We start from the raw sequence: 15,243 nt of genomic DNA on the forward strand, positions 1-15,243 counted from the left end.
AAAGGCGATTTTTCATAAGCCTAGGAGGTAACTCACCAAGCACAGCACCAGTTAAATATTTTACAAAGAAAAAATGAGCTCCAGATTTACTGGGTTGTCTCCCAGAGCTGGTGAAATCCGAATGACTGTAAAAAGGTGAAGATAACATTTATAGTGCAGACATACTTCTATTTATGGTAGCTGTTGTCTTGACAGGTCACTGGCAGGGAAACCCGATGCTGATTGCTTTCAAGGCTTCTCAGACAGGTCATTGCCACAAGCACTCAGTTTAGCACTGAATGTACTTTAAAAACCAGGCAAAGGCACATGTTCAGAAAGCAGCTGAGCCATGTCCCAGCAGAGTGGGACATTTAAAAACTGAAGCAGTTCATCAATCAGTAAGAGAGCATATGGGACTCTTATGTGCAGATACAGGAATCGCTGGGCACGCGTTGGGATAATTGGAGAGTGGAGATAAAAGAACAAAGTCTCCTTGCATGGGTGTGCATGCACTAAAGCCCCAGGTGACAGCAAATATCCCCTGATGGCAGAAGAGAGACAGTCGGTGAAGTGCTTTCTGAATTCGTGTGGGGGCCAAGGGACAGATTCTTGGTGAAGGCCTTTAAGCATCAGCCGATGTTGATAAGTGTCACCACACAAGTAATCCAAACACTGATAAATAAACCTCCTCTGTCTCCACTCATTTACTAACTTTAGTATGAAGGTATTAAGGAACCTGGGGTCTGGTTGCAAAACTGTTTTGTTCCCGTGCTGAATACCCTTCATGGTGAGGCCTTTTCCCAGAGGACAGAGTGGCATAACTCCAACCACACCACATCTTGTTAGATTCGTTCCCCTTGCTGTACTTTTGCTAAAGATATAAACTTTTATCACCTGCAAAGGTCAAATGCTAGTACACCTGGTAATAAACCCACAGTGCAGGAAAACAGAGACCACATACAGAGACCTATGAAACAGCAGCAAGGTTTAAAATTACAGTTCCCCAAAACAAAGCCTGTCATTGATGCTGATCAAATTTGTTGAATATCTACTTTTAAAATGAACTTGGCTTGCCACAAACAAACAAAAAAAACCCCACCCAACTGAATAACAAGGCTTTTTTACTGCATAGAAGATATTAATTGCTAGCATACACATTTTGCAAAGTGACATTGGCTTATAGTTCACATTAAGCTGGCATGGCTATGATCCATTAAAACAAAGCTTTACAAATTGTAACAGGTATAAATATTTTACCACCCTCTAATGTCAACAATGAAGGGGGGAAATCCCCTATTATCTGATCACACTAGGCTGTTCTTTCTTACCACGTTGACTTGCATGACATGCTGTCCCACTCCCCTTTTAGGTTCCAGTTTTGTGCCCACTCACCATCCCCCACCCCAAGCATGCCTTCTCTAGCTCCAGCCAGGCACTCACTGCTTGCAAGCTCAGCTGGCAACTTGGATGTCAACTTGAATTTCAGTGGCAAGGGCAGAATGAGTTGCTTCTCTTTCTTGATAACAGGGATTCATTTCTCTGATATCAAATGCTATTACAAACTCAAAGTGAGGGTGAGCTTTTCAGAATCAAATCCAACAACTAAGTAGCCTCCACAGCCAGCACTTATCTTGGCTAAGAAAAGAGAAGCAGTTCTCCTTAAACAGCTCTCCATCCCTCATGCCTCTTCATATGGTTTCTTACTTGAGGCTGGACCTGTCTAGTCAGTGCCTAACAGAATGAAAGTGATCAGCCAGCTCAGAACCTGTCACTTGTCATCTGCCCATAACTTACCATATAAACATTTAACTTTTAAAATGCTCCACTGACTATTGGACACACAGTTACAACAGAAAACCTCACTGTGAGGTGTGATCTTGCTGTGCTGTTTGAGGTAGCTAAATAGAGAGGACTCACTTGAACAGAGCAGGTCCAAACACGATGGCCAGGTTTTCCAGAGTCATGAAATTCACTGCACTATGGGTTGCTACCTTCAGCAGGAAAGCAGACAGGAACTGAAGAAGGTTTTGATGGGCTTTGGGCAGGCAGTTGAGCAATTGTCTCAGGTTCTCTATGCATTCTGTTGTGTTGACTTTGTGCTCTGGGGGGGGGAAACACCAAACCCAAACTTATGACACAGATATTCCTCATACCAACACAATTTCATCATAACCATTAGATATAAGAAAGAAGGGAAGTTTTAAAATATATTAGAGCAAATTGAAGAATAAATACGTCCCAAACAAGGATTTTATACACTAAATTTTGACAACAGTTTTCACATATGAATATTTAAGGACCATGGATTTTCTGGATATCGAGTTTTACACACACTGTTTCTGATATACTTCCTGTTATGGAAAAATCATCCAGCACTAGCTGCTTTCTTAGTGAAATTGCAGGCAGGAGTCATGTACCTGAATCCTCAAAACTGCCTTTAAAGATGGTACAAGGTTATCAGCCTTGACTCTCCCAAGAGATTTTACACATGCTCTATGGCTCTCATTAAGAGGAACGAGAAATTGTACCCTTTCAGCCCCACAGCATCTTCATTTCCTGACTAATTGGTAGCTCTCAGACTCAAAACATCTTTGCTCTATAAATATGCAGCTGTAGTTACACAAGAGATGCTTAAAAACCTAAATTGGGGATACTTAACATTTTCTTGGTTCTCATTCTTCAGAGAAGGGTAAAAAGGCAGAAAAGGGGTTCACAAGCAACTCGGTTTGATCAGCAGTTCAGTATCAGTAGGGTAAAGTCTCCTGGCTATTAGAATTGACATGACAGTACTGCTCAATAATTGGCAGCTGATGCTCAAATTTGCCGTAGATCACCAGGACACATCTGCGTAGCTTTGACATTGTTTGTAAGTAAATCATGCCCTTAAGGGTAATTTTAGCCCTAAAAAATACATTCTGTGCGGGTCGAGGCCCGTGGTGCACAGCTGATTAATGAGAGAAATGGAAACGGGGATGGAGAGGAAAAAATAATTTTAAAAAAGGACAGCAAGACTGTTCAGGGTAGAAAAAAAAAAGTGTTTGCAAAAGCCCCGTAGGTCTTTCTGCGGAGACTTTCACAGTTCGTGAAACTGCTTCCTTTCTCTTTCTTTGTAAACCCCTACACAGGCATTTTGAACAAAAGCAGCCTGCAAAGTAACCCACAAAACCCACTTATTTGTATGCAAACACGTGAATTAGTTATCAGTCAAAATCACCGGGCAGACCGAGAGCATTAGCTCGGCCATTACAGGCATGGATGGGGAACCAGGCAGTGAACGGCTGTGGGTACACATCTTGGCTCTGCATTTTGAAAGCGTCGTGCTGCTCCACACACTGCTGTCCAAGAAGATTATAGGAGGACTGGTGAAATAAATGCTAACTAAAAATGAAGTTCTAAATAAGAACGGGGATGCACAGAAAACCTCCTGTGCCAGGGAAGGTTAAATAAAAAAGAGGGCTTCAGCTTGGAAAAGAGAGAACTGAGGCAGTGGCTATATAAAGACACAAGCAGCTTTAAGGTGGTGAGTACATTAAAAGCAAAAATGTTATCCCAGGAACTAGTAAGGTATACAATTTTAAGAAGACAGCCTGCAGAAGAGGAGCTTTCTCAAAGAATGCAGGATTGGATTGCAGGATGCATTGCCACGAGAAGGAAGGGAATCCAAAAGACTTAACTAAATCAAAAAAAGGCAAGGTCATAGATGCCTGGTCCCTCCAAAGCAATTAAACATCAGTCTCAGGTTAAGGAAACACAAAGCCTTGTTTATAGAAGGTGCAATGAACACATTATCTGTCACTGTCAGAGAAAGGACAGAAGCTTGGAAGGTGCCTGTTCTGTACCTTGGAAAGTTTTTAGCAAGCCAGAACAAATATTGTCTGGAAAAACAGCCACTGGTAGTTCTTTCAGGAAGAGCTTCAGGAGACTGGCCACAGAATCAACATCTCCATCATTAATAAGGTCGACTTTTTCCCCTTGATTGTACTTCTGCCTCAATTCCTTGATTTTATTTGCTGGGCCACCAATTCGAAATATACCGACTCGCTCCAGACCTGGGTAAGAAATGCAGAACAGTAAACAGTGGTTGCTTTACCACATCTTTGTGATGAGAACTGGAGTTCAAAAAGCAAGAGCTCCTTTAAGAAGGCACAATAATTGTAACAATTGTAACAATTGTAATGTTTTCAGCATTTACAGCTGAAAAGTACAGCTTAAGCAAAGAATACCAGCTTTCAGAAGCCAAGCAGGAAAAATATGAACTTACCAAACGCCTCTAGGTACTCCACCATCTGTGTCACGAGAGAAGGAACCCCACATTGCTTTGCATCCTGTACGAGGGTTTCCAGAGGAACACCAAATGTGCTTCTTTCTCCACTAAACTGTAGATCTGGTGAAATTTTATTTGTTGTGTGCCTAACTTGAATAGAAGAGAATGATTTCTGGGAAATAAAAACAGACAAGTGATAAACAGTGACTGGCTTTTATTATTTTACCCTCCAAAGATCTACTGCTTCAGTAAAATTCTTGTCTTCCTCGTAGCATCTTCGTATAAATTTTATTTCTACTGTATATTCTTAAAATACTAATATTCTTCTGTTTAGCTGAGACAAAACCTGTGATGGGGTAAACTCCTGTAAAGCCCCCTCACACCTGCAGTCAGGGAAAATAGGGCCTCATGTTGAGGCAGATGTGCTGTTCGGGGAAGGGAGGGGTCACTACACCTCAAAGAAGCCCCAGAAAGCCTTCCAACCCCATGAAATTTGTGAATTTCTACCTAATTCCTGAGGATAGAAAATGCAATATTCATGAAGGAACCAGAAGAAGAATTTAAGCAGCAGCCGTGTTACAAGCCTCAGAAGGGGGTCCTGCCTGCTCACCCAGTTATTCCAAATTTCTTACCCCAACAACAGACGCAAAAACATAAGAAATCACAAACAACCTACACTTTTCATCCTGTCTGATGAAAGAAGCTGTTTTGTCATCCTGCCAGGACGCAGAGCACGAGCTGGGAAGTTTGTGGGCTCTGGCGGGGGGTGCCTGTCCCTGAGGGCGGCTGAGGGGCCCTGTGAGGACAGGGCGCTGCCCCAGGTGGGCACAGCCGGCTCTGCAGCCCCTCAGCCCAGCAGGCCTGCCTGGGGCGGGTGTTTAGGAATATCTATCTAAATATATGCTTAGGTACATTTAGAATATACATATCAAATATGTATTTAAGAATGATATCCCTCAGGGATATTTAAGGAAAGGGGAAACTCTGCCCGGCACTCCGAAAGGACTCGCGGCTGCCCCAGCCTCCTCCCCGCCTCCCCTGAGGCCCCTGCTCGCCTTACAGGCAGCTGACACGGCCCACAGCGCCTGCCGCCTTTTGCCCTCATGTTCCTACCAGGCAATGAGAGCAGAAGCCCAAACCAGGAGCACCTGGATTGACCATTTCTGCACTAGGACTATTTAAACAGTACCTACATCTCATTTGAAGGGGGGAATTTTTAATTTTTTTTATTTTGTAGCACTATGTCACTGCACTGTGAAACCAGCCTCTTCTTAAATGTTTTTACTACTATGTTTTCAGACAGGAAGAGGAAAGATTTTCCTATGGGTTTGAAGCTGAACTGCTGTAGTGAAGCTGCTTTTCACACACGCCTGCAGCAAAGCCATGAGCTGGAGCTCCAGGCCAGCCCTGCTGCCATGGCAAAAGCACACACAGCACTCGAAACACCCGAGCCCATTTTGCTCTTTCGGTACACAGGCAAGCTTAGAATTTGATGTTAGTGTTATAGCATAAATAATTACCTAAAAGGAACTAATATCAGCATGTACCAAACATGTTTTACAGCGTTTTTATATATTAGCTGCAAGGTGTTACAAAAAACCTCTAAAATCTTTGTGCACCATTACTCTAAATCCCTCCCCTTTCCCTTTTCAGATGCAGCAGACAGTCAGCCTTCTCAGGAAGGAGAAAGGGTGTGAGAAAGGACTGAAGAAGCCAGATTTAAGTTCACTTACGCAGATGGAAAGGGAGGCGCCTGCTCCCATGTTAGACTGCAGCAGAGTGCCAGTATTTCAGCTTGCAAGACACCATCACCTTTCTTCCCCTCCACAAATCCGTGCAGCCTGGCCAAAGCTAACAGCAGCCACTCTGTATTTAACTTATCGTAGTATAATTGCTAGGCATCATCTTAATCAGTGGTTTCCCTCCAGAGTTGGTGGAAGGTAGAAATTAACTCCTAGTAAAAGTGGATTCCTTCCAGCCAGCACTTCCCTCTGGAGGCACCGTACACAACCTGAGGGCTGTGTTACCACCAGGAGATGTTTCCATGGCACCTAGCAGACACAATGCCACGGCTTCCTGAGGCACGCTGATCCTGGGCCCGATATTTGCTTTCGAGTGGGTTTTTGCAGTGCAGGTTTGCAGATATTCCTACTACCTGCCGTCCATCCCACCTGCCACAGCAGCAAGGAAAATACTATGAGGTGGCCCTCAGTGTACACATTATAGCTGCTTGTTTATGTAACACACACACAATTATTTTGGCCAACATATGGGCAAGGACCCATCCAGTTCTTAGAATACGAAGATGCAATTCAGCCCAACACCTTTTATAATTCTTTCATATATAAAGCCTGTCCTGGGAAATAAGCCTTAAAGAAGAAAGTAATGTTGCAGTAAAATGTAATTGGGGGAGATTTTAACACAAACTTAGTAGGTACACATGAAACAAAAGCAAAACACACAAGGCAAAAAAATGTAGAGGTGCTGAGGCAGACCCCCTTGGTGGAGCACTAGAAAAGCAGCAGCTACTCCAACACCACACTGGTGCAGCACAGATAGCAGAGATAATTCCCTCTTCCTCACCAGAAGGAATATCACTTAAAAACTAGTGCAGAATTTTAGCCCACTTACCTCTCCACAAGATCCCACTATGAGGTCTGAATAATGCTGTGGTTTAGGGCTTTCTTTACCTACTAAGCTGGCTCCAGCAGGGTCAGCATCTCCTCACCACCCCACAGGCTCAGCCTGGCCTCATCTCTGCAGACAAGCTCCACCTGTGCCCCTCACCACAGCTGTGGCTGCTCAGCCTGTTCAAGCTGCTGCGCTCACAGGAGCTCCTGGGCCTGATGGTGCTGTGCCCCCAACACTGACTGCTAAAAGAGAGAAGAAAATGTGTTCCCTCCCATATCAGCAGTGTGAGTGCCCTCTCACAGCAGCGTGGTGTTCAGTGCTCGTGGCTGAGAGGGTCCGGGGGCATTTTGGTGTGACATCCTCTCCCTGCTCCATTCACATCCTCTGCCCTCCAGCCACTATAAGCGGTGCTTCCCCACCCTCCCTGCCTTCACACCCTTTATCGCTGTGTTTGCAAGGCGGCTGGAGAACGAGCAGCTCCCCCACTTCTGCTGGGTCTCTTTGGGACAGACAAAAGCACGACACATTCAGTCACCGTAGCTAACCACACCGGTGAGCCTGCAGCAATCTCCTTCTGCAGAGAAACACATCACAAAAGGGCCTGTGCGAAAATTACAAAATTAAAACAAAAAATTGTCAACTCTCTAACTCTTTGCTCCCTGCCCCACAGCACATTTCCATTTTCCATCTCACTAGATGCCACGGGAGTCATCCTGCCGATATATCACTCTCCCCGCTTCAGCTGAACACGTAACCTGTAGGTAAATACCTTCCAAAGCAACTAATTCTGCACCTGAGCAGCAAACACAAATTTTATCTGTTGGCTCATCACAGGGCAAACAAGGCAGCAGCCACTGCAATCAACCTCTCGGTCTCAACTGCTCCTCTGACTCCAATTATTGAGGAATTCGCTTTCAAGTCCTGCCCGCCGGCTCCAGCGAGGCCGCGGACGCCGCCGCTCCCTGGGAGCCCGCAGCAGCTAGAGGGCACACGAGGCTTGCCAGAGAGGTGGTCCTGCAAGCCCCACCGCGGACACGGCGAGGAGCCCCAAGCCCCGGGCAGGGTTTTCCTTTTGTACTGAACAACACGGGTCGGAGGGATGATTTCTCCTTGCATCGCAGTTGTATAAAGAGCAGGAGGCTGCTGGTAGCGCAAATTCAACAGATAACTGCTCATACTGTGTAGCTGAAATTCCAACCCTTCCTTCACAACCTCTGGATCAAAGCAGGACTTGAGATATATGACAAGGATGTGTGGTGCTTTGAGAAGCCAGCCTGACTTCAAGGGCCACGTCTAAATTAAAACCAAAGCTTTTGGTCTGCCAGCACCTGCGGCCCAGGGGAAGGGCTGTGAGGAAAGGCAGTGCCCCAGCCTGAGCGTGTGAGGGGCTGGACCAGCACCAGGGACTCCCTTTGTACTCTCTTCACTGGGGCCGTGGCCTCCAGCTGCTGAATGGGCTACTTGTGAGGGTTGCTGATGTTTCAATAAGACTGAGAAAGGATAAACATGAAAGGAAAACAGAAAAGTTTAGTTTTACTCCTTAGAAACAAGGTTTTTTACAGCAGCATTAGGAACAGCAGGATCCCTCCGAGAGAGGGCAGAGGTAAATCCACTGTCGGCAGCAGTAAAAAACAATAGCAGCAAGAAAAATAATTAACTGAGGCTTCAGAGTTCATTGAAGTTTTCCTTCAAAGCTGCAAGCAGCCTGCTCTGCTAACTTGGTGATCTGTGTCTCAGCTTCAGGAGTCTGCAAGCACCCAGCTAAGCAGGCAAGAAAGCCCGTTCTGGTGGGCAAGAGCCAAGCAGGGAGCATGTGCCCCTCCGGGAGGCTGCGGTGGGGTGTGGTGTGGGCAGACCTGCCGTGGCCCACATCCAGCTGGAGAGGCGCTGGTGGCTCTGGATTAGAAGCAAGCACCGGGGCAAGCAGCCCTGCTGATGCCAGCTGCAGGCTTTGAGAAGGCACTGTCATACTGTGATACATCAGTTGCACCACCTCAGCCCTGAGAACCCTTGGGAGCTAAGCCCATAAAAGCATCCCTGAATTATCACGAAAAACAGTCAGGGCTGATACACATGGCTGCGATTCCATCACACAAACCTGTCTTACTGGCTTTCAAAGCAGGTATTAATCTCACACACAGCATCTGTATATTTTATTCCAATTCATCATGAGCCTCTCTAAACAATAAATTCAGTAAGTTCTGAAAATCTGCACATTTTATAGTATATGGACTTGGTAGACAAACTATAGGGCTTCTCAAACAAAAGGAAAAAATGGCAATAAGAACTACAACCAAGACAGAGTAGACATGGAAAAATGCATCTCATATTAGGTAATCATTGGCAAGAAATGAAGCATCTCTTTCTTGATTGCTACGGTATCACTGTAAGTTTTCCTGCATTTTAGCTGGTAAAAGTCATAGCACAGACATAAGGACTGGTTGCCACACGTCCCTCATCACAACAATCTGATTGCCAACCATGCCTACTTGCCAAGTTAAATTATCAGCGAGGAAGAGTTGCTGTCCTGACAAGAAAGCAGCTCTCCCCTGCTGCTACTTGCATTGCTTTTTGCTGTGCCTATGGGAAGAGCACACAGGCCCCAACATCTCCTGCCAGGCAAGGCCTTGTCAGCTGAGCAGCGTCCCCTCTAACTCTGTTTCTGCTCACAGCTGCTCAGGTGGTCTGCTCTGGGGACAGAGATGGGTATGTCTGCAAGCCAGTGCCAGCCAGGCACACGGGAGCTGCTCCTTCTCCAGCAGCCAGGCACACACGAGCCCAGAGCTGTGCCTGAGCAGATATCCCCTGAGTCACGGCAAGGCTCCTTCCTGCTGCAGACACAGCACCTGGCAGGCTTGGAGCTGCTTCGCTCTATCTGAGCCCATCTTTGGCAAGGGATGTGTTGGTGTCCTGAGGTGGCTCAGCAGAGCCTGTTTCCAGGCAGCTGAATTACAGGCATGTGGAGAACTGCCCAATGAAACAGTGGGAGGCAAATGCTCAGACTGCTTGCTGGCCTTTTTTTTTTTAGTCTTCCCAGTCCATTAAACCCTCTAGCATCATCTTTCTTTTAAAGGCTTTTGAAAAGCCTGCAGAAAGCTGCACAATTCCTTGGCAGTTTTGTGGAACTGAAAGTGACTGGCAGGCGACAGATCAATAACTGTCAATATTCCTCTCTTGGAGTGAAATCTCATCAAGGTTGTTTTGCAGCCTGCCTCTCTCTGCTTCCTGTTTTGAATTTCATTTTCTTCCTCTAATCTCCACCTGGCACTTAAACCTCTTCATTTTCTTGATGCTGTTCCAGGGAAAACAAGTCAGCATTCAAAATGCAGTATTGCTTCATTATCTAAAGGCACTACCTTGCTGTTGTTGCTAAAGAGCAGAACATCAGCAAAAAGAGCCACAAGCTGAAAACTATTGTAATGAAGTAAGTAGAGCTCTTTTTCAGGCCCTGCAAATTATTTAAAGTCTATGTTTCTATTATATTTCAGTCTATATCATGAAATTTGCTGACTCCAGGTTTACTTCTCCAAGAAACAGGAAGATGAAAAGAAAAACACAAAGGAACACAAAATTTCTGCAATCATGGTTTGTTCCCTGTCTGCTCATTTTCAAAGGGAATTTGAAATGTTGGATTACTTTCAGCAAAAGTTGCAAGTACTGGGCCAGTTTCTGCATCCCAAATCATCCTCCTGGGAAGACAGACCTCCCAGGAGGCTCCATGCACAAACTGCTGCTGGTTTCTGACACCTTCCCACAGCTGAAGTGAAACTCGGCTTCCAGCTTCAGCTCCAGACAGCTCATGGCGTATGAATCTCTTGCTGCAGCAATTATCTCTGGCACCATATGCTACCATTTCCCCTAAATAATACAGTTGCAACACAATATTGCCTCCTTGAAGAGCTGTAAAGAAGTAAGACAGGATTAGTCCTTGCCTCCTCTCTGCCTCTAGCTTGCACAGCACCTGAGGTGGGGATAAAAAAGAGAAAGGAGGACTACAATAAATAGAGGCTTCAGCATCCTCTTGCACCACCAGACACTGCCCTAGCCTGTGTAAAAGCCAGGCAGATGCAGTTTTTCACTTGTATTCCTCCAGTGGCATAGAACTACTCCTTACTGGTTCAACATGGTTTCAAAAGAGTTGCTCCTGTTATGTTCAGTTATCTCCGCCTTCTGCAGTCTTGTGATACTACTTCTTGAACAAAATCAGAGAAAACTCAAAAAAAGACCCTCAAAACAGAGACCTTCCCCCCACAGGAACTGAGATGGCAGCAGCCTCTCCATCAAGCTTCCCAGTTTCAGGTGAGATGATGAAACTCTGTTTGGAGTAATTGAGTCTGTCTTGTGCAAATTCAGGTCTCCTGCCTCTAAAGCAACAAGGTAATGGTCTGCTCAGTGGGAATTCCTTCTTCCCATCTCTCTCTCCCAGGAATCTTTCTGGTAGCTAAAATGGTTAATCACACACTCAGAAGAGTGACTACTTAATTGTTTCATGTAATGGATACACCAGGGAGGCATCAGGCTGTCAAACCTAGTCTCACAAATATATGTTTTTGTTCCCTACTTCTTCACAGCACCTCCACATGACTCTGCTTAACTTGAAGCAAATGTTATTTAATGAAGCATTTTTCTGATCTCTTGCATAACCTCATACAAAGTATTTATTTTAATTCACAAAATCTCAGAAAGACATGCCAGATGATTTCAGTTATCCTGATTTGGGAGGATTGTCCCCTAAATAATGCAAAGCAGGGGCACAGTCACTCCAACCCAGGGACATTTTAATTAAAAAGCAAAGTAATTTGATTCCAACGGAAGATGGCGTGACCTAATCCAACCTGATATGCATGTCATATATCAAAATTTAAAGTTATAACCACAAAAACCCACACTATTTAGACACAATCTGTAAATATAGAGTTGGTCAGAGCTCTGGCCATTTACAAAACAGGGGGAGTAGGTATTCCTCTTGTTATTCAGCTGCATCTAGTCTTTGCTGTTAACCACTGAAAGCATGTTTACTTTTCAACATGAGCTGTGACATGGGGAAAGGAGGGAAGAGGTTAGGTAGATAATTTTGCAGCCTGCAACCAGAGAAACTGGTGAGGAAAAAAAACATTAATTTGAATTAAGTGAAGTTGAGCTTGCAAGTTTAACTGTGACCAGGGAAAATTAAGGTTAGAGCCAAAGGCAGGGGAGAAGAATGTTTGCTGCAGTGTCACTGCACAGGGCCATGACTGCAAAGGCAGCTCACACAGGAATTGCTGCAAGCTCCTTCCCAGCCATGCAGCACACTGCAGCACATTGTGCCAGCAGTTACATCTGAGCTCACCCCACAGAAACATCCAGCTCATCTTGGGTAAAACAAAAGAAAAAAGCGTTGTGAGTGCATTTACAGCAAAGCACCCCCAGTGATGCGGTTGGATGCCTTAAGCAAACACTTAGCCTGGCAGAGAACACAACTTTAAACTAAGGCCTGGAAAACCACTGTATCTAATCCCTGTACAGCAGCATGGGGGCTCAGTGAGGAATGGGCGCAGGGCAGCTCCCCTGCAGCCTCCTGAGGCACATGTTAAACTACTGAGCATTCCATGATGTTCCTCGTTCCACACTAAGTGAACAGACCGGAGGGGGCCGCATGCTCAACCTCACACCGCAGCCACGTGTCCTCCTCCCCCTCACAAAACTGCAGCAAACACAGCACAACACCTGCACCTGACACAGGAGACCCAAAGAGAAGAAATCACAGCAGGGAGACCCCAGAGACATGGCATCTGTCCTGTCTCAGCTCTTCCTTATCACACGTGCACAAGACTCCCCTTCCTCAGTAAACGAAGCCTTGAGCATCTGCAGGCGGAGTAGAGAAATCTGTGTGCCTACCAGCCATATTTTATTCTCTTTATAGAGCCCTGGCCAAGAATTTCAGCAACTTGCTCATCTGGGCCTCTAGTTTCTGACAACATGATATGACACTAGGGGTAATAAAGTCTGCTTGGACTGATGTGATTTTTTAATACTAATGAAAAAAGCCCAAGCAAGCAAGCACTCTGCACACTGAACATGGATGGCTAATGCTGACCAACAGAGTTGTTGTCAGAAGCTATGGACACACTAAAGAAAACTAACATAAGGTGCTGTTGCAGAAAATGTGAGGACATACCCAATGAGGACATAAAACAAAGGAGTTAAGCCTTCCCCATGGAGGCAGGAAAGCAACAACAAGCCAGGAACAGCAGCTACTCTGAGAAACTTGAAATCACTATGTCATGGCAGAGGGTTTAAACCAGATGATCTTTAAAGGTCCGTTTCAGCTAAAATCTATGATTCTATGACTTAGCTCCTGCAACACATTCATTACATGATACAGCATGGTTCAAGTTGAGCATGTGTGTATTGCCTCTGAACTGTTTTGATTGTTTAAAAGCCAACATTTAAAAGAACAAATACCTTTGTTCAAAAAAAAAAAGTAAAATTCTAAATGGATTTTGGTAATCAGAGAGCATACTGACACATCTAAAGACTGTCTTGCATGAAGATAAGTCCTTAACTTGGCTCTTCAACATAACTGAGTCTACAGCAAAACATTACTGAAATGAGTCCTCTGAGTTTGAGAAATTCTGTTTCATAGGAAATCAGCTTTTTCTACTTTCTCCGTCCTGTTCAATTGGATTTCTGTATAATTTATAATTTTGCCGCTTTAAATCTGGCTGGTATCATGCTCAGCCCAACATATTCACCATAGGTATATGTGAAAGGCCCTCCTGAACGACCTGAAGTGAAATATCTCTCCAATAAAAAAATACCTCCGTGTCAGTTTAATGCTATGCAAACATCTCCATCAATTTTATAGCCCTTACTCAGCACATTGTTCAATGTCAGTGCTGGATGCAGGAATCCAGGATCAGCATGATGTAGACAAATTAACAGCTACCAAAGGAATGTAATCTCTTTCTGCAGCTAATGATAAAGCCCATCAGTTCAGCAAGGCACAGAGTACACTTTAAATCTAATAACACTTTACAGTTTCATTTGTCTTGTGTTTCGGCAACTACAATAAACTTTCACAGGATCTGCAAATAAGAAGATGAATGTTCTGTTCATGACTGACTCCACAGTAAATTAATAATTTATGGAATAAACAATAACTTCTACTTGTACAATAATGAGTAATTACTTAAGCATCTCATTCCATCTGTTCCAGATCTGTTTGTCAGGGACTATAAAACTCAAATCCAGAATTCTATATGGCAGAAGTGTTTACCTACCTCTACCACCTCTACCTATTTTACCACTCTCTCAATGCTGATGACCTACTTTTCAAGCAAATAAGGCACAGATTATCACACTGTACCGCTCCTGCCACCTTCTAAAGAACATTTGAACCTAGGGGTTCATGATTTGAGTGAAGCATGAAGACAGAAGGAAAGGCTCTCAGATAATATGTAAGTTGCAGCATCTCTGGAAACAGCTTCTTGGAAAGGAACCCTGCAGAACTAGAAAAGTAAAACGCAAAACATTAAAATCTTAGGTCTTGTTTACCAATTAAAGACAAGATTAATAAAGTCACAGTGCTCAGCTGGTTGGGGCAAGGAGTCCTAGCACATATTGCCTGCAGTGGCAAATAAAATTCTTCAACAGTCAGGGCTCTTTCCTCACTGGTGGGTAGGGTTACACCAGGAAACTATTACAGATCACTAGCCATATTTCCACACAGATCAGGCTGCCTAATAATGGACTCCATTTCCATTGCAAAAGTGTGCTACATATCACCCAATCATTTGCATTAATTCCAGCTGCATTTTTTCAGACCAACCACTAATTTAACATCAGTTTCATATTTAAAGAACTTGGAACGTACAGCTGGCAGAAAGTGAGATTTTAAAAGATTAATCTGAAGGCACACATGCCCTGATTGTACCCAGGATATCCCCACAGTTTCTTTAAGATGTGTAAAACGTGGCATTACTTTCATATACACGTGGTGAAATCTGACTACAGCTGCCAGAAGAGCACATAAAATGGGTGCAAATCCCTATCGGATACCCTGGACTCCAATTTAGGACTGGAGCTGCATTTATGACTACCCAAAATATTAAATATTCTTTCCACATGCACTGAATAAGCAATCCAGGAAGAAAACTCACACAGTAGTTACACCCAGCTGACAAATGCAGAGAAAGGAATAAAGAGACAAACTAACAGCATCCTTGTCATGTTTTAATACAAAAAAAATAAGTGAATCCCAGAAAGTCAGCAAAAACTGTTTGAAGCCAAGCTGGATTTTCCTGCCTTGGACCAGAAAAGGGAACATTGCTTGCATATACGTCTGCCCCACTCAGATGTTGCCTCCTTCTTGCTTAATGGGGTGTGCA

The 15,243-nt window shown here is 44.4% G+C and overlaps 1 protein-coding gene across 10 annotated transcripts in view; it reads right to left on the reverse strand.

Annotated features, from left to right (window-relative positions):
• FAM13C (family with sequence similarity 13 member C) overlaps positions 1-6,213 on the reverse strand; it is a 115,678-nt gene extending 109,465 nt beyond the window's left edge. For 2 of the 10 annotated variants that reach the window (XM_042033297.1, XM_042033295.1), the window contains exons 1-4: positions 5,977-6,211; positions 4,241-4,415; positions 3,819-4,028; positions 1,897-2,080 (exon numbers count right to left, since the gene is read on the reverse strand). In XM_042033297.1, coding sequence (XP_041889231.1) covers positions 1,897-2,080; positions 3,819-4,028; positions 4,241-4,415; positions 5,977-6,006 — 599 coding nt within the window. In that variant the 5' untranslated portion in view covers positions 6,007-6,211. Of the gene's footprint in view, positions 1-1,896; positions 2,081-3,818; positions 4,029-4,240; positions 4,416-5,976 lie in introns of all 10 variants that reach the window. The other 8 variants (XM_042033302.1, XM_042033298.1, XM_042033303.1 and 5 more) reach the window with 6 other exon arrangements.
• Positions 6,214-15,243: the final 9,030 nt, after the last annotated feature.

The sequence above is a fragment of the Corvus kubaryi genome, unplaced genomic scaffold (assembly GCF_017639235.1).
Source record: "Corvus kubaryi isolate FWS band 111438036 unplaced genomic scaffold, C.kubaryi_AGA036_p1.0 37357, whole genome shotgun sequence".
In the NCBI taxonomy this organism is placed as follows: Eukaryota; Metazoa; Chordata; class Aves; order Passeriformes; family Corvidae; genus Corvus; species Corvus kubaryi.